The 19,699-nt window shown below is 38.4% G+C and overlaps 2 protein-coding genes across 4 annotated transcripts in view; both read left to right on the top strand.

Annotated features, from left to right (window-relative positions):
* The first annotated feature begins 3,861 nt into the window (after positions 1 to 3,861).
* On the top strand, positions 3,862 to 13,830 carry LOC121954259 (monocarboxylate transporter 9-like). Of its 3 annotated transcripts, none has more exons than XM_042501630.1 (6): positions 3,862 to 4,158; positions 5,434 to 5,691; positions 7,456 to 7,599; positions 9,824 to 9,919; positions 11,449 to 12,327; positions 13,091 to 13,830. In XM_042501630.1, the coding sequence occupies exons 2-6, from the start codon at positions 5,493 to 5,495 to the stop codon at positions 13,273 to 13,275; spliced, it is 1,503 nt and encodes a 500-aa protein (XP_042357564.1). In that variant the 5' UTR covers positions 3,862 to 4,158; positions 5,434 to 5,492; the 3' UTR covers positions 13,276 to 13,830. The 3 variants fall into 3 exon arrangements, with proteins under 3 accessions (XP_042357564.1, XP_042357563.1, XP_042357562.1); XM_042501629.1 differs by lacking the exon at positions 3,862 to 4,158 and adding an exon at positions 4,428 to 4,665; XM_042501628.1 differs by lacking the exon at positions 3,862 to 4,158 and adding an exon at positions 5,222 to 5,313.
* Positions 13,831 to 17,043: 3,213 nt separating this feature from the next.
* The window catches only part of LOC121954630 (protein FAM13A-like), a 28,300-nt gene continuing 25,644 nt past the window's right edge, over positions 17,044 to 19,699 (top strand). The window contains exons 1-2 of the mRNA XM_042502264.1: positions 17,044 to 17,075; positions 18,384 to 18,585. Of these exons, the coding sequence (XP_042358198.1) occupies positions 17,046 to 17,075; positions 18,384 to 18,585 (232 nt within the window). The 5' untranslated portion in view covers positions 17,044 to 17,045. The remainder of the gene's footprint in view (positions 17,076 to 18,383; positions 18,586 to 19,699) is intronic.

Raw genomic sequence — 19,699 nt, 5'->3', positions numbered from 1 at the left:
GGTCGATGTAGTACCTGAGAGCCATACTTGAGTAAAAGTACAGATATCTTACTACAGTTATTTTGATAGAAGTTAAGGTCACCTGTCAGAAAATTATTTGAGTAAAAGTCATAATGTATCTTATATTTACTGTACTTATGTATCAAAAGTAATTTATGATATTAAATATACTTATATACTGAAAGTAAAAGTACAACTAAATTCTGTTAACAAAAAAGCAAGCGGTCAGAATTTTTGTCTTTGAAGCACACACCACATTAAAGATGGAGCCTACATTACACTTGAATACATTTTAGGTCTTCTTTTACAATTTAAAGGATTTTTTTAAAAATCCAGTTTTTCTTTACCTTTCATTTCTTTATTCATCCATCCCATCCTAACCCCTTTTTATAGTAGGTAACTAACTATAATGCATAGTGTAAATATACTGGAGTAAAAATATATATTTTATTTTGCAAATTAATTGGTGTAAAAGTGAAAGTTGACAAAAGAATATAAAATCTGGCACTACTAAAAAAGACTATTGTAATGAAGTATTATTACTTGGTTACATTATACCACCATGTTTATGCAAAAGCTGAGAGGGAGATGCTGACATTTCCTCTTAGGTTTAGAAAAGGAAGAAATTATTTTGTTATTATTTGATCTTACTTTGAACATAAAGAACTTATCTTTACCAGGTTTGATATAGGCCCATCTCACTATAATTGCAACTGGACCTGTTACCATGGCAGGTGCAAATGAACCACAAAAACAGGATAACAAGATTTGCTGATTTGTTTTGCAAGGCTTAAATTTAAATGGTGATAAATCTTACTGACATTGTATTGTGTTAATGCCTATACTTGATACTAATTTGTGGTAAAGTCAGTAAAACATAATATCTTCCACATGAAGTTGGAGAGCACAGTGTTGAGTTAATGAAGGAATTTTATAAATGTCACTATGTAGAGTAATTATTAGGGTTCCCAGAATTGATCCTTGTGGGACACCGTCAGCATTTCAGCAGCTTCATTTTAAAACAACTGCAACATCAGTTTCTGCTAGCATGTTAGACAACAGCACACTGTTGCTTTTTATCAATGTAATTAAAAGTGCAAAGCACAACAGAAGTTGCAGCAGTTGAGGCCTCATTTCTGACAGCTGTGGCTTCTTGTTTTGTTCACTTTTAAACAGATAACAAACAAAAATATCATAAAAAAAAAAAAACATGAACACGACAACCTTTAATGCATGAAAGAAAAAGAAGTAAACACTAAAGAAATCCATATACACATACAATTGGACATAAAGCATTTCACTAAAATGTGTTTCTGATGCACATCCACACCAAGTCTGAGGGCTGTGCCATTAAATAATACATTTTGTCCAACTCAGCAAATACTTTCTGCATCCTTCTGGGTCCTGAAGTTTAAAAAAGGACATTGCTGACCTCCAGAAAGGGACAGAGTTGTGAATTAACTGGTGAGTCTGGGATTTTAGTCATCTTAGATACAGGCTAATAATTATTTAGGTCAGCAGTGTCTCCACCCTCATGTAATAGAACAACCATTGTAACATCGGGATTGCTGACAAAGCGGGCACAGATCTGAACTATTTTCTCCAGCAGATTTTAACCTCGCCCTTATTTGCCCTGTGCCATCCTCCTGTAGTAGTGAAGTGTTGAGTTGATTGTGTAGTTATAGATTTGTCCAACAGATTACATGGTGAATATGCATGTGTAATGTGTCAATATGTGTATTGAATAACTTACGCAAGCAAGTGAAATTCAGCACCGACTGATTGTTTCAGTAGTGCATCAAAGCCGATCTATAATCCACCCCCACCCTTCCTCATATTCTTACACACTGTCCCCTACATGCACTATATCTGGTTTAAACTGGTCTGGGTCGACATGTCAATGCAACACCAGTGTAGAGCACAGTTAACTGTGCCTCCCTTGTTCTTTTTTTCACATAATTTTTTCAGGCAGAAGGGGATTACGGAGCCTAAATCTTTTCTGTAAGACCCTTCCTGGCAGCGGACCTCAGCTATGGGAAAAAGCATCAAAGTTCCTGAAGAATTTTAGTGTATTCAGTGTGAAAACCAGTTTGACGGCCTCTGATCTGCTCCCTTCATCCCTCCCTTGTTCTGACTCTACTCCCTGTCCTTTCATCTTTTACGTCCCGTCTTTGTGTTCTTCCTCTCCGTTGCTTTTCTCTACTTCTGCTTTTTTTCCCTTCTGACTTGGTTCTGCTCTGTTCCTGACCTGAGGTTATGAGAACAGGAGCAATCACATGATGATATAACTTTATGATGCTGCTGCAGTGTGACTAAGAACAACTCATCTGTCTGCTCTAACCTCAGTATGAATGCATGAAATTACCAAGATGGGAAAGAATAATGCCTAGCTGACTGAGGCCTGTTTGTGTGTTGCTATTATTCTAACATAAATATATGAATTGTCTATTACTAGTACGTTTACTTTTTCATTGGCATTCTCTTATTTACAAAGCTGTTCTTGGCCTACTTTCAGCATATTTGTGTCTACATTAAGCAAAAAAATTGAAAATGGCTATACTCTCTGTTCACAGAATTTGCCTGTATTGTCTGTAGGATTCGTACAGAGTTTGGCCGGAGAGTCTTTATGTGTGCTGCTCTGTACATGTGAAATCCTCTGCAGCAAGACCAAAAGCTGCACTCATTGGTTCTTCTGGGCCGTTTCAGGGCACTGTTGATGGACCTTTTTAGGCTATGTCATCTTCTACATGCCAGTGTCAGGGTGTATCTTAGCTGGTTTTTTCATTTTTCTTGTTTTTATGGTTCACTTACAGTATATATTAACATATTTTTAGTACTTGCTTGTAGTAACTTTATTTTGTGTTATTTTTATTATGTTTTATATTGTTTGTTTTGGAGTTGTATATTTTGATTTTCATTTTTTTGCTCCGTATTCTCTGTAACCTCTGTTGCTACCTATCTTGGTCAGGACACTCTGGTTAGATGAACGTTAAGTTAAAAAAAAAAAACATTATGAGTATGCTATACATCTAATACAAATAATTGTCAATTAGTACATTTTTGGTATGCTCAAAATGCAGCTATAGTGCTGTTGTTTTACTTGTTAAATGTATTTTAATTTCACAACAAGTACATGTAAGCATTTCTGAAAATGAATATGTAGGAGTATATTTGTAGTGTACTTAAGTACTGTATACTTATATAGTCCCACACTAGTACACTAAAATAAACTAAACACGCTTAAATTTGTGCTTTTGTACAAAAAAGTGTGGTAAGTACAAAAATAGCTGTTCCATTTTAACACACTTTAAATATACCAATTATTAGTTAAGTGTGGTGTAGTATAGGCTACTAGCATTTTTACCAGGGTTCATCTAAATTTTTAATTCAAAATATGTATTTGTTTGTTTCTCTGTGCAAAGAGGATTGTTTTTAAGTCTGGGCCAAATAAACAACAAGTCATGTAGATCTTAGTTATATAGAGCAATATAAATCTTGGTCAGGATGTAGGCCCAGATGTTCCATTGGCTGAGTCTATTTTACCACTTTGTGTTAATGTATGCCTTCTTTTCATAGTTCACTGAAGTTTTTCCGTAGTAGTCATGCATGAACAGTATGTACTAAAACACTAAACATATCCTATAGTACTCTCCCCTCCTGTAGGATTCCCTTCAGGTTATTTTTAACCCATGGCGGCTCCATGGTAGACTGTTTACATGTTGCTACCTATTTGTGTATCATTCAAAGATTTCTTAAGATTTTATCAACTTCTCTTTATGTTTCTAGTAACTAGAAGGTAGATTAAGAAGATTTGATTCAAGAGATTTGTGCATGTGTTGTTTTAATCGGTGCTCACCAGGGAGAGGACTCCAGGCAGTGCGCCCTGCTGGTACAGGGTGGGGGTGTTATTACCATTCATCAACCGGTTCAGACTGGACTGAAGGCCATATAAACAATGTTCCTGGAGAGAAGTATCCCACACACCTAGCCCCCATCATCAGCACACGAGCCCCTAACTTTGAGATAGATCAGACACAAGTATATTAAGATGTGTACATTCATTTTCATTATTCATTCTGAGTGTCATTTTGACTTTTTTTCAAATGCTTTGTAAAGTGCCTCATACAAAGAACCTCATTTAGCCCGGAAACCAAGCAGGTAAACAGTTTGTTGTTTGTGCATGTGTGTGCGGTCCTTGTAAGGTTTTCATTTACTTTAAATGTCAGATGTAGTCAAGACAACAAAACACGTATATAGCATGATCTATAAAGTCCTAGCCGCCACATGTGTGAGCGGAAAGTCTCTGTGTGCTGCTCTGTCTGCGGTGCGCTCCAGGCGCGCAAGAGGAAGCAGCGCTTTTTCCTCCTGTAGCTGCGTTTAAGCTGCTGCTGGACCAGCAAGAACAGCTTTGAACCGGTTTCGTCGCCGGCTACAAAGCGGTCTGAAACTGATGCACAGTGCGCATTGTAGAAGCAGGGTACCCTCTTGACACACGGGCGTCATAGATTTCAGTTCCCCATCCGCCGTGTACGATATTTTTTTCGTCCGTGTCATTTGTAGTGATTTTGTAAGAAGGGATTTTAACAGGGAAGCTATCCTACATGGAAAGTTCCCCTAGAGCGCGCAGCTCTGCAGGCTCCTGCTGCTGTTTTTGCAGATGCTGAGGTGAGTGCCGCATGTGTTTTTAACCAAAATAACAAGCACTGTGTGTTTTTGTTGGAGCAACACGATAAGATGATAAATATGGTTATCGGTGAAATTAAAAAGAGAGGATGTCATTTGATTCAACCATGGGCAAACAGTCGTCTATTCGGGATATTATTGTTTTAATTTTAATGAAACAAGTATTTACTGTCAGCATGCTGTAAGGCTGCTTTGAAAGCAAACATCTGAAATGTGAAGCTTTGCACCACCTCCCCCTCCTCATAAGAAGCCTCATTGTAAACAAAGTGTGGCCAAAGGGAGTTGATGCTGCCGCAGTGGTGTATAAAGTTGCTTCTGGGCTACAAATAATTTATGAAAAGAGGTCTGAAAAACTTGGGTCAGCACAGGAGACAAGCCTCTCCCATGTGTTTGTGAAGGATCAGAGCTGCATGTTGGAGGAGGCAGGTTAAAGGTGCAGGATGAGAGCACAAAGCTGTGCAGTTTTCTTTACTTTCTCCTCCTCCAAGGTGTGGTTAGAGAGACAGGAACAAAAGGGGCAGCTGCCCAGGGCTAAGTTGCAGTCAGTCTGAGTTCAGGACCTCACACAGGTGACCTGCCTGTCTGCCCGGGCCAAGAGCTGCAGCAGCCTTCACTACATCAAGGCTTTAAGTGAGTGTAGATTTTGGAAGTTTTTGTAGTGTTGTTGTATGTTTACTCTGCTGATCTTCTTGTTTTGATTTTTTTTTTTTAGATTTTATAACTCTGATGTTTGTTTTTTGTCATTCCTAGGACCGTATTCTCTGTCAGTGCTGTAGCAGATCCCTGAGGGCAGCAGTAACATCAGCACCATGGCTCCATCTACTGAAGTGCTGGACGGAGGCTGGGGATGGGCGATCGTTGTGGCCTCCTTCATGGCCCAGCTTCTCGCCTATGGGTCACCACAGTCCGTCGGCGTCCTGTACCCCGAGTGGCTGCATGCCTTCCAGGAGGGCAAGGGCATGACGGCCTGGGTGGGCTCCCTCGTGGCTGGAGTGGGACTAATAGCCAGTAAGTAGCAGCACACACTAATAATCCTTGACATGGGTCCACTTAGGGGTTTAAGAGACAAACTCAATGACAGTGAATTAAATCAGCGAGGGTGCAGATATTGCTTTGAAGCTTTTTGGAGTCATGTTAGAGCAGTGGATCACAACTGGTCCAGTCACACGGTCCAGATTTCTCCTCAGTGATTAGTTTAAGGTCCAAAAATTATTAATTACCACATACTCAATTTTATTTCACAAAATATATGCAACACATTGGCTGAGAACACAAAGAAATAAAACATATTGCAATAATAAACAGAAACTGCACTTCAAAATAAAAGCTCTGTGCCGGAAATCTTAAGTGTCATTTACAAACTTGACACATTCAGGAGTCACTTGAGGTCCAATCAGAATGGACCTGTGATCAACTTTTGGACCATGACCCACCAGTTGGGAACCACTGTGTTAGAGGATATCTGGACATGTCTGTAATTTTTCAGCACTTTTCCCTTCAAATGATTGTTTTTAGCACCTGATAATGACATGCTGAGCTGTAAATTGGTGTTTTGGCACTATGTAGCATTAGGAGCAATGTATCTGCTGACATGTGGGAATTTGGGAGAGATACTTTATCTGCTTTGTGCTTGAAGGAAAGAACTAAACACTCACCTTTACACCTTACTTCCTACTGTTTCCATCTTAATCATAAAACCACGTTATGTCATAGATAACGAAGCAGATGTGACAGAACAAATAAAGTCCGCACACTAGTGCATGCTCGCATGCAGACTTTATTTGTTCTTTCACATCTGTTTTTGCTTGGTCCACCACCTAGTTTTTATCACTTTGGATGTGCGCGCTGCTTGAACTTTTCTACACAGATAACAAAGCAGACACAATACTACTTGTTGAAAGTCTGGATCATGATTGTTAAGAAGCTATTCAGCCCCCTTCAGATTTTTAATTTAGGTGTTAAAGAGTCTCTCCTTATTGTGATGTTTTGACATGATGGAGAGAGGAAGCAAAGCCATGACAAAGATGGGCACTTTGTGGCTCCCTGAGCAGAGTTGTTTTTATTGATTTCCAAGAAGAGCAAAGGAAGTGCAAGTCATCCATGCTATAAATGTAGGAGGACCACTTAGCCCTTAATCTGACCATTGAGGGAGGAAAAGAAAGACAGATTGAGGGACAGATACAGAGAGAAATCCAGAGATTTACCACCAATGCTGCATTTGTTTAGTAAGGTTTTTTTTTAAAAATACATATACTCAAAGGAAATAAGAAAAGCAGTCTGGAAATAAATGGTAAAAGCTGTCTTATAAACAGTGTCTGGATATAATTATAAAGGAATGCTTCAAGGCTGTGTTGAGCAAACAGAGCAAACATAGATTGCGCTTGTTTGACATTTCTGTGTAAGGCGGAGCTCCTTCTGCGAGCTTGGCTTCTTGCTGTCGTCTTTCTCAAAGGGTGAGGTGAAAATCATGACTGGACAGATCTGCCCTCGGGCCTGGCCAAGTCCTGGACACGTGTCCCAGCTGTCAGGCAACTGCAGCACTGCAGTGTCTGCTGCACTTCCCCTGCTTAGAGGGGAAGGAAACCAGTAAATGTCGCATGATGAATGAGTCAAATAGAGTTGATTTTCTCAGACTGTTTGTTTTTTCAGAATACAACAAGTTAAGCAGCATGGCATCATTATTGTTCTTTCTTCTCTGAATTTGTTTGATCCTCTGTCACTCAGTTTTTCCACTCTTTGTGTCTCTTCCACACTCTGTCTCTTCTCTGTCAGGTCCTGTCTGCAGTGCCTGTGTGGACAACTTTGGGGCTCGTCCCGTGACCATCTTCAGTGGTGTAATGGTGGCGGGCGGCCTGATGCTCAGTGCCTTTGCTCCAAATGTCCAGTTCCTCATCTTTTCCTATGGGATCGTGGTTGGTAAGGAAACACTTGATGATAACCCCATGGTGCAACCATCCTGTGTGTTTTATGGTTCCAACATTATGAGATACCATAACTGTGTCAGAAAATATCACAGTTTTACATCATCACAGTATACAGTATTACACATTAAATATTATTACTATCATTATTTACAGGTATCCTTAAAGAAATGAAAACATGAGCTGTAAATCATTTATTTTTGATTTTAAAAAGTTAGTGTCTGGGCTGCCTTAAAATCTAAGTTGACTGAATTTAAGAAGACAATTAGCAACATTTTTAAACTTATTTGTCATCTGACATAACTTGTCTTTTCAAATTCCGTCAACTTAAAAATTAAAGGCAGCCTGGACACTAACTTTTTTAAGTTAAAACAAGTTATTTTTACAGTGTGCATTTTTTTGGTTGAACAAAGACTTTATTATAATTGAAATTTGGGCCAATTTTTTTAATGGAAGTTTTTGTAAAAAGGCAAATCACGGTATACTTTGAAACTAGTATATCGCTGCAAACCTTGTGTGTTTTATACGTCACTCTACCAGAGTTAAAGCTAAAAGCCGGAGATCTGTCAGACCGACGTCATGGAGACTCAGATCTTGTCAGTGTGAGAAAAAAATGTGTTTGATGTTGCTTTGATCATGGGAGTTTAATAAGCCTCTTATCCCTCTAACATATGAGAAACTCGTAACACATTTTATAATAATTTCAAAGAAGCAGGGGCACATGTCAAGTCCAACTATTACACAACATCAGTGGCTGACGCTATCCTAAATTACTGGTCAAATGATGCATTAACCCTTTCAAACATGAGGTAATTGGCATGGCATGCAAAAACATGGAAAGAAGGCGACAAGCAACTGAACAAGAAATGGCCCAAAAATTAGCAGTAAACTGATAAAAAGCTACAAGGAAATCTGAAATGGGCGGGGAAAAAAGAAAAGTAAAACAAAAAATAAACAAGGAAATCACCTTAAAAGTGCTTAAAAAATATTTTTTTCCCTCTGTAGCACAATTTTAAATATAGCATTATAAGAATTATAAATGTAGTTTTCTGGACATTTATCCTCACAAATGGCCCCAAAATTAGCATTTGGAAGAAGTTACAAGAAAATGATCTAAAATGGGAAAAAATAAGTTAAAAGTTAAACACAAACAAGAAAATTACCTTTAAAAGGCTAAAAAAAAAAAAGAATGACATGCATTTTTCTGTAGCACAATTTTAAATATATCATTATAAGAATTATAAAGGTAGTTTTCTGGACGCTTTTCCCTAGTTTTTGATTATATTTATTAAACCCCCTCTCAGCTAATTTCCAGGTCATTTTACTTTTACTTTTTTTTGCAATTTAACACACATTTTTTACCTAGTTCATTATGTTTTTTCCCATGCTTTTGGAAAATAGCAAATCAAAAATATCAGGTTTCAGAGGTTTAAATGCTTGTGAAAGGCGCCTGACGCAGTTCAAGGTGTTAAAGGATTTTAGTACGTAGAATCACACTGAGACAACATACATGTTTGAGCATTGCACCATTTCTTTGAAAATTCTGTTTGTGTTTTTTAGTGATGTTGACGGAAAAACAGAATTATGGCTTAGCTTGATCCCCATGTGACCCATTATTGCCTCTGCCGCCTCACCGGTGTGCCAGCGTGGGCCCAACACCACCTGTTATTGTGCATTAAGTGACAGCTCAGCCGTGCTTAATCCTGGTGAACCCTTTGCAGTCAGCACGGCCTTTTCACGCTCAGGCATTGCATCACTGCAGAGGGGAGGCCATGCATATTTGAAGACAGTTATTTATTTTTAGAGATGCCCTTAGATGATGGTCTGCGGCTATATGTGCACGTGCAGCTTGTTTACTGCTCATCTTATGCTTATTTTATGTTTTGCTGATTGTATAGTGCAATAAGTGATATGTACAGTGCCCTCCTCTAGAACATATGGATTTATGTACCTTATAAATGCATATTTGTAATTCTGAGTTTATCTACTAAAATACACAGAGCATGATTTTGTACTGAAAACTTTTACACTAACATACATATTTCTATTTTTTAAAGAAATATAATTGGCTTTTATATTAAATGTAACACATTTCCTGATATGAACTGTGAAATTGAATACCTGTTGTTGTGTATTTTTAGAAGTGAAAAGCTTTTGCACCTCTCCACTTCAGCTAATGGGAATTCTCCTGTATGTCCTTGTCCTCTGTCTCACCACAGGCCTTGGTTGTGGTCTTGTCTACGCAGCCACATTGACAATCACCTGTCAATATTTTGACAAGAGACGCGGCCTTGCCCTCGGCATTGTCACCACAGGTACTGCCGTCCCCTCCCTCTGCCCTGCGCTCACTGGGTGCACACCAGTTCTCCATGCTCACTACTTTCATGTATGAGCTGCTGGGAGCCTTGGGATACTGAGGTAAACATCTGTAGTGTAGCAAAGGCAGAGTGGGTCTCTAAGGGAGAGGTAGGGACATGGACTGGTGACCAGTGACTAGATCTGGTTTGGATGAGAGTCAAAACTTCGATGGTAATGGTTTGGGAAGACTGACAATATACTCTGAAGCTGTATTAGATGGAATACCCTTTTATGGTGGCACCCAAAGTTTTTCTTTGAAGTTTAAATCAGTCCATTATTAATTCAGAACTACAGAGTGACAATTTCAATATTTTAAGAGAATTTTGACATCCCTTGAAAATATTTGGTTTAACCTTGCTGCATTGATGTAAAATTGCATTCCAGAGTTTGTCAGTACTGCTGTGGTTACACGTGCAACAGAGCCCACATCTGAGTGATGCTAGCAGGGGCCAGAAATTAAACAGACTAACTTTTCAATCAAATGGGGATCTTCATCCTGTTGTTACTTTTAAAAGTTATTAAAGCCACTATTGTAGAATCTGAACATTTCTGATTTGGCGCCCCCAAGTGGCAATATCCCAAAAGATGGATACAACATGGGAAAAAGAGATGAATAATCTAATAAAGCAGTTATACTCAATTTATGAGTGTTTGGTTTGCCTGATATCAGACATAATTGTCAGCTCCTTACACTTAGTTTTTAACTCCAGTTTGTCACAGCCACCACTCCAACTGATTTCTGTGGAAAAGGGAGATTAGATTATCCCTAACCAATCACTGGAGACCTACATGTCTACCTGAATCTCATGACATTCCAAGTTCACACTGATGCGTTTCAATGCCAGCAATACTGTTTTAAAAGTAGAGCAGAGTGAAGTGCAACAAACTATTTTTTCAGATAGGCTACATAAAGAGGACATTCCTTCTTCTCCCCTTCAAACAACCATGTTTTTACACTAAACTCATGGCTGTGCATCGCTTGGAAAAGCTTGAAAACAGCATAAAAGCAGCATTAGTCCTGCCCGTGGCACTGATTGGTTAATCGTTAGTCCCCCCCACAACACTTTTTCATGTCACAATGTCAGACTAGAATCAGTCAGTTCAAACTCAATTGAATGGGCGGCTGGACCCAGACAAGGTGCCGGGTCGCTCCCTGAAAATTTTCCAATTCACAATGAAAATGAATTATTTCACTCAGCACCAGGGGAGGATCTTATATATTAATTATTAATATTTGTTTATTAACTGGCTCCTGGATTCCTGTCATTTTGCAATAGTGGCTTACGGGCAAAGCAAGTTGAATACCCCTGATCTTCAGGATCACAAAGATTACACCCATTTTCATAAATATTGTCTAATTTTTCTTCAGATAAACACTGATGTCATCAGCATAATTTGAAAGGTGCCATAGTCACGTAGTTTGTTATGATAAGTCTGCCACTTTCTTACACAAACATTGAGTTTCTGTCTCCCTCTGTTCACCCAGGCACAAGTGTTGGAGCCTTCATCTACGCCTCCGCCCAGAACGAGCTGATTGTGCTGTACGGCCTGGACGGCTGCCTGCTCATCATCGGAGCTGTAGCACTAAACCTCATGGCCTGCGCTGGTTTCATGAGGCCCCTCAACATGCCAGGGTACTACCTCAAACAGAAGGCCGCCCTGGAGCGCAACACAGAGGAGCAGCTGTTCGAGAAGCCCCCGTTGGATGAGCTGAAGATCACCACGGGGTCCAAGTCAACCACTCCGGAGAAAACTCTAACAGTGAAGGAGCTGCTCATCACCATCGATGCAAAGGACTTGGCCGTTCAGACGGAGAAGAAGAAAGGCAGCTTCTTGAATGGGCTCGCCATCATGAAAGTCATCAAGAAGAAGCAGCAGGCGTACTCCAAGTACATGCAATCTATGTATGAGATCCTGCAGGACCAAGCCATGGTGGCCTTCTGTATCGCTGTCTTCCTGTTCAGCCTGGGGGCTTTCCCTCCTGTGCTCTTTATAGAGGATGTGGCGCAGAGTGAGGGACTCATTGAAGAAGTTAGTGTCATTCCTCTGGTATCAATAGGGGCCATTGCCACTTGTGTAGGTAAACTAGTGCTAGGTATGCTGGTGGACATCAGGTGGATTAACGGCATTTATCTTTATGCCTTCACCATGTTTGCCGGAGGTTTGGCACTGTTGCTTATCCCCATCACCAAGAGTTATCTGGGACTGCAAATCCTGTCTGTCGTCCTGGGTTTCTTCTCTGGAAACTGGTCCCTCACCTCCTACATAACTACAAAGATTGTCGGCTTAGACAGACTGACACAAGCACACGGCATCCTAATGTTCTTCGGGGGATTTGGGATTATGCTCGGACCCCCAGTTGTAGGTAAGAAGGCTTGACTTAATCTAAGTTTGTAAATGTGTGGGTACACAGAAGAGGCACAAATATTTTTATGCAGTGATAAACTCTGTCATAAGGCAATATTTTCAGACGTGAAAAAAAACACCTTTGAAACCTGGGCAAATTGGCTTGATTTTTTTCAAAAACATGGGAAGGTAATGCGAAACAAAAAAAAAAAAAATGACCACCAAAAATTTGCAAGAAATGTGTAAAAAGAACAAAAACATTCCTTAAATTAAAAAAAAAGATTTCAAAAAATAAATACATTTTAAAAAGATGAAAAAACCCACAAGGAAAGTGCTTAAAAATATGATAATTCTGTAATATAATTTTAAATATGTAATTTTGGTAATTATATAAAATTATAAAATTATAGAAGAGTTTTTCTCTAACTTTTTTCTTTTTTCCCTAGACATTTCCCCTAGCTTTTTTAAGAATAATTTTCTAAATCCACGATTGTCTTGCAATTTGTGGATCATTCAGATACTCACTGACTTTTTCCCCATGTTTATGAAAAAATCGAACCAAAGGGTTCAAAGTTTTTAATAATTGTGAAAGGCGTCAGAGAGCAGCACAAGAAAACTGACATCAATCCAGGTTTCAAAAGTTAAATCAAACAGGCAGGCAGAGCAAGGAAAAGAGCTTGTCAACTTCTATAAGGAACTAGGCTGTCATTATTTAGCTGACTGCTGCGTCTGAATTCCTGCTGACTCTGCTCACAGTGTCTGTTTTTCTCATCACTTTTCAGGGTGGTTCTTCGACTGGACGCAGTCGTATGACTTGGCGTTCTACTTCAGCGGGGGCTGTGTGGAGCTGGGAGCGGTCATTCTCTTTCTGCTCAACCTCCCCTGCTGGAACAGGAAACACTCAGAGAACGACAGACCAGACGTCCATTACACCAGCAACTGCGACAAAGTTGCCTCTGTAGCCTGAATATGAGCAGGACTCAAACTCACCCCTACTGCCCAGCAACTGTCGGCTGATAAACTCTACCTGAACCACCTCTGGGAGGAATTTTCTTTGACTTTACAGGAGTTTCCTCCTCATTTCTGCTGCCAGGTTCTAATATACCAAAATACTTGCCAGAGGTTTTGAAATACAGGCCTTTTCCTCTGTACCTTGCCTGCATTTCTCAGGATCAAACCATATACTGCAGATCTTTTTAAAGGTTTGACTCTGATGCCTGGGCTGATTTTTTTTCATTATTATTATTGCCTCATTTTACGAGGTCAACTGAACAATGTTGTTCAACTCCCAAATTCTACATTGTGTTTGTGTAAACACTGGTTTTCACTTTACTGTAGCTTTGAAAAAAAGACATGGTGCCATCCATAATAGAGTGCCCTAGGGATGACATTTTTCTGTAGGCTGACCAGGAAGTTAGCTTCGCCCTGGTTCTCTTGTCAAAAAGTCTGTGGGATTTTTCCATTGGGTTTTAGATCATTGCAGAAAATAAGCTCTGTGGTAAACAAACGTTTATGATATTTTTTGTTCAGCAAGATAGTCTTCACAAATGAGCACCACTTTCAGGATTTTTAAAGCCTAAATGCAATCACCAGAAGAAAGAAGCTATTGCTAAAATGAACTACACTATGGCTGCATTGCAACCGCTACAAGGTTGTAAACAATGTTTGGCATGGTTTGGCATGATGACGTTCTGTAATGTCTTTAGCCACTTGTTGGCAACCGCCTTTTGTAAGACACATAAAAGCTTCAAAGTTTGCAAGTGGGATATTAGAACAAAACCTGAAAGTGTCTTAAGCTTATATTAACCACAGATCTTATTTAAGACAAAAAAAAACATTTAAAAAAATGACTTTGATGAGGGGACCAGAGGTGCTGAAATGCTCATTCAGTTCTGGGTTTTAGGACTCATTACTGGGGTTTTCTATACCTGGGAGAAAAACATTGTTGGGTGTTTTATTAACAAACTTTGAAACCACTCTGCAAGTGCACAAAAAAAAGACTCTTAGGATTCTTACCAGAACAGAGAATACAGGGATTGAGGGAGGGAGTGCTTTTTGATAATCATAGTTTTAGCAACACATTTTTTTATTTTGTATTTTTGTTTTATTATATATCTAAATTACATCACTATGTATCTTTCCAAAGTATCAATGATAGTCAATGCCTGTCATCACATAATGCCTGTTGGAACAATACAAAAGCCTTGCTTTATAGATAATTCTTGAGTTCCACATACGTACCTCCTGTTTCTAGATCAGACAGAGACTTTTTGAGTATGTTCTGCCGATTCAAAAACATGTAAAAACACTGAAGAGATCCTACTGTATTTCCAACCTTAACAGCATGTTGAGTCTCTTTGTGGCATGATTATCATGACCTCTGCCGGCACTGATTCTGACCAGGCTGGTCCTTTTCCTTCCATCACTGTTGTGTGTGGTATATATTTATGTGTACGCTGTGTGTGTCTGTACGCGCACGTTCGCATACGTGCACGTGTGTGTGTGTGTGTGCATCATTTGATAAACTTTTTGTATTAGCACTAGTTTGTAAAGTCCTTTGTGCTAGTGACTTTTATATGCACAAAACCGGCCATAGAGCTGTAAAAACTGTTTTTGTTGAAGTTGGAAGTTGATTATTGTGATCATAATTGTAATGAAGACATTGCAATAGGCTTTTAGAATCACCAGAATGTTGTTAAACACACCACTACAAATGTATTTTTGATAGTTCCAGTTTCAGGCATAAGGGTAAATCTGGGACAATAGAGTTTGCCTTTTGTGTTTGTAGAGGGTATTTACAAGGTGCAGACGAAGTACAATTAATACTGATCTAGATGATACAGTATATTTGCCCGTCACCTTTTAGCCACTCTTATTTTGTATGCCAGTATTACAATATTTATGTTTGTTATTGTTTTATTATATCCTTTTATTTAAAAAGTGCCAATAAAAGATATTTGAATTAATGATAATGAGTGTCAATGTTTTTGATTTAGGGGACAACAGGGTTGCTTGTCATGTGGGTTAATTGTTGAGAGCTTGGGGTCAGAGGTCACTTACAGGGTCATGTCAGAAGTAAGATGCTTGGTATTTAGGGCGCCTTTAGTGTTTTTTTATGTCAAAATGTAAATATCCAGGTATTGTGTTTTTCCATTCTAGGCTTTTACAAAGAGGGGCCTAAAAAAACAAATAAAAAAATTACAAATAAAAAGTATAAAGAGAGAGACATAGTTTGAGTTTGTTTTTTGTTTTTTCTTAGCCAGGCTACAGGTGATTATGAGTTTAGTCACGACCAAAAAATTTGGGGATGCTTGTCACATGTATTGGTGTTTGATTTGTTCTTTATCATATAAGGATAGAAAATGTACATATAGGAACGTTTTTCCTGCCTCTCTCATTTAATGAGCAGGTTAGGTTGTTGCATTTAAATGGAAAATTTAAATGAAATAACATTCATTAATTTAATTTTTTAGATTGGATTTTTATTTTACAGATTAAAATAGCATATGAACAACCATCTTCATTGTGGAGTCAGTTGTCATAAGTGCACAAAACGAATTTGGTAGTCCATATCTTTTGAACATAATCAATAGGCTCAACTGATTGTACTTTTCTTATCAGAGGAGGGTGGCTTCAGTGTAACTTCATTTAAGCAAGAAAATATTTTTCATTGAGCCTTCCTGATTGACTGGAGGAAAATGCATGACCCTCCCTCCACGACAAATAACTATATTTTTTGCCAAAGTTACAAAACCCTAGACACAAGAGAGCAGAATTTCATGTTGTTGTTTTTTTCCAGGTTTAGGTTATGCATGGTTTTATTATTTATGAGATATGTAGAATTAAGTAATTTTTCAGAGAGAAGCCTAAATTGTGCATGGTGTGTTCAGGGTGACTGAAATATACAAATCTGACAATAATTTCTGCTATTACAGTTTCTGGCTATGATCAATGTTGTAATTTTAGCAGTTAAAAAAAGCATGCCTTTCAAACCTGTATGAGTTTTGGGGAGCAGTGGGTATTTAAAATGAATACAAAATAGGCCTACACCCCCTGAGGCCAAATTAAAAAAACAAAAACCTAAGTCCCCCACCAGTGCTTAAAAATTATTTGACATGCCTTCCTCCCATTCTGGACATCCACTTTCCTCTCATAAAAGATGAACAATCCCTAAATGAGAATATAAAATGTCACGACCAACCCCGGTCTCCCCTATTTATCATCGCGTTTAGTGCCATGCGACCATATTTGTGAGCAGTTAACGGGCACACTGTTGGCAAACCTCAAATGAAAACATTAAAAACATCTCGAGTTAATCCAGTTGTTTTCCACTTTAGCTCCTCTATCAGAAAAATTGCTCCTTGGGGGACTTAGTTGTGATGCTCAAATTAGACAAAAGTCAGTCAACTTTCGCGTTTGCATCCTGAGCAGGCCTGCTTCTCCTGGCAACCCAATCACTGGTCTCCATAGAAACACGTGTGTCACGTGACTAGCAACACAAACAGTTTTCGAGGGAGCTAACGTCACGGTGGCAGCAAGCTAGCTAACGCCGCTCCATTTCAACACATATTTCCACTTATTGCAAGCCTTATGTTGAGATGTGAGGACGATGGCAATAATTATTCGTCGCCTGTCGGACTTTCCGACAGTTTCTGAGCGTGGAGCATCGCGTCGAGAAGAGAAAACTACGTCTACAATTGAAACATGGAGAGTTGTCCCGGTGCGGTGAGCTGAAAAATGGGAGCAAGCGCCTCAGTGTCGCTCTGTGTAAGTTTAGCTGCGGGCAGCAGTTAATGCTAACTGTTAGCTACTATCTTCATTAATTCTTCGGTGTTTTCGAGTTGAATGGTGATTAATTGCACCTTTTTTAGGTCACTAGGGATAGGGCGCCTCTTCCACGGATCTATAAGCAAGAAACTCCGCACATATGAGGCAGCTAACTGTTGTTGTGACATGGAAATGTGCAGTATCAGTTTGTTAACTTATGCCGATGCCTTTACAAGCTATTTAAATGCACATCAATTCCTGCACTCGCCGTTTTATTGTGGAAATAGCCATTGTCTCCTGACTGAGTGTACACCGAACACACTAACAGATATTACTTTAAAAAGCCAGGAAACTGATTGCCTTGATCAAGGTTAGTAAATATAACCATTAGTTTTAATTTGTCTGTTTCATATCCAATTGTTAAATTTACTCACATCTTAGTTGCATTTAAGTAATTTTTGGAAGCTGTAGCTGGAAGATGACAAATGAATTAGCTTGGTCTTTGTAAGTGATAGTAACTTAAGTGCTTACGTTAACCAACTACAACTAAACAGGTTCATGTATTTTGTCATGAGCAGAAGGATTTTAACATGAGAAGGAGTTGCAGGCATATTTGTAATGTGCAAGTTTTATGTATTTATTTTGCGAGTTGGCTGTATCTTGATTGAGTATTAATATTTGTGACAAAGTATCCTGGAGTTCTGTTGAAATCTATATCTCAATATTTCTATTTTTTAAAGCCTTTCATTTTCTTTTTTTAGGCATAAAGTGGATTTGTTTTGATTGTATTATTTCATTTATCGCTACAAACACTGGTCTTGTCTAAAGGTACTCAGAATTGCATTATGTTAAGATGAAAATAATCCTGAACTATTCATTCTTTGTTGTGCTTACTTTATCAAACATAGTTTCCAAAATACTAGTAAACACAACTGTTTGCTGTAGGTCAGACTGACTTGGTTTGATTAAATTGCTGTCATTTGGAAAGAACAAGTTAATTTAACTTGTCGTTTTTCAGTTGACTTCACTATATAAAGTAAATACAATATTTTTAAGTCAACCTTATAAATAGATATAAAGTAAAAATCATGTAAAAATGGTTACATTCACTGACCTTTTTCAAGGCAATATGTTTCCCTGTCCCTTTTCAAGAAACATCAACTTGTCTGATTTTGAAGTGTAGGCTTTTTTTGCTAAGCAGCTCGCACTTATTTTCTAAAACATCTCTGTCCATTCAGTAATGTTACTATTAATGATGGGTCAATTTGATTATTTGAGTCGGCTGTTGCATGTCCTCTTCCCATGCAGAGTGACGTTTCTTCAGTGAGAATCCTGAGGCCCAGTGCTAAGGTTAGCCCAGAGCCCATTGCGTCCACTCTGGTTTCAGAGACTGAACTGGCAACCAGGTGTGTGTTTGGTGTTGCCTTTGAAACACTGAGAGAGGCCGGGCAGATGGTCTGTGGAGTACCTCTTGTGCTGAGAGACATGGTGGAGTTCCTGGATAAGAATGGTAATTGAGGCACAGCTTTGCTGTTCATTTTATTTTTTCATCTCTCTTTCATTCTCCCATACTTCCAGTGGTGGACAATAATAAGGTACATTTACTGTACGTAAGTCCAGTACTGTACTGGACTTAAGTGCATTTTTCCCCTCAATTTTGATTTGTATTTATTCCTTCAGACACCGGGAAGAGCAACATTAATATTTTTAGATAAATCACTCACTTGCTCTGAAGAATAACAAAATGAAAGGACATTGTTGTACACTTGCATAAGTGGAAACATTAACACAATCCAAGTAATGGACAGTACTTATTGAAAAAGACACACATAATCATTTACAGAAATAATAAAGGAAGATAAAAAAGAAAGAAAAAATAAATGAGTTAAGTGCAGTTTTTGAGTATCTGTACTTTATTTAAGTATATTTTTTGGAAATGTATTACTTTGACTCCAGTACATTTGAAAGACAAATATTGTACTTTTGACTCTACTACATTTCTAGTTGTCGTAGTGAGCAAATGATTTTTTTAATTCCCTAAAATGCAAAAGTCCTTAAGCTGTGATCATGCAGTTTTGCATGTGTTTTGTTTGTCGAAGTGGTGTTCCTGTACCTCTACTTAACGCATGCGCCACTCAGATTAGGCAGCTCATTGGTGGAGAGAGGTGGTAAGGAGAGGTCCAAGTGTTTCATATTTCTGGCAGTACTGTGTAACAGAAGTTGTTGATGTTAATGTATGCACTATGATGAAAGCAGTCAACAGTTTTTGGTCCAAGTTAAAGCAGGTAGTTGTGTAGTTTTAAATATCTTCAGATTACATAAAATAAAGTGAGGAGCATGAAAAAAGAAGTTGAATTAACCTAGCCTACATATTATGACTTGTTTACTTGCTTTACTTAGTTGTACCATTCAGTGCATGCATTCAGTGGTTCTCTAAATGTACTGTAACAACATACAAGAATGCATTGAGTTTAAAAAAAAAGGAAAAAAAATACTTTGAATACTTAAGCATTTTCAGTAGCAAGTTCTCCAGTACTTTAATTCAAGTAATAATTTGATTCAGCAACTTTCACTTGTATTGGAGTAATATTTGACCAGGAGTATCAATACTTGAGGAAAGTATT

This window comes from Plectropomus leopardus, chromosome 15, assembly GCF_008729295.1.
Source record: "Plectropomus leopardus isolate mb chromosome 15, YSFRI_Pleo_2.0, whole genome shotgun sequence".
Classification (NCBI taxonomy): Eukaryota; Metazoa; Chordata; class Actinopteri; order Perciformes; family Serranidae; genus Plectropomus; species Plectropomus leopardus.
The sequence above is the reverse complement of the archived record's forward strand: the minus strand, read 5'-3'. Positions and strand labels throughout refer to the sequence as shown.

Excerpts from the sequence above, each read along its gene's own strand:
- LOC121954259 (XM_042501630.1), top strand. The coding sequence starts at position 5,493 with ATGGCTCCATCTACTGAAGTGCTGGACGGAGGCTGGGGATGGGCGATC. Across the intron at positions 5,692-7,455 it reads TGGAGTGGGACTAATAGCCA|GTCCTGTCTGCAGTGCCTGT; the intron begins GTAAGTAGCAGC and ends CTTCTCTGTCAG. Across the intron at positions 12,328-13,090 it reads GCTCGGACCCCCAGTTGTAG|GGTGGTTCTTCGACTGGACG; the intron begins GTAAGAAGGCTT and ends ATCACTTTTCAG.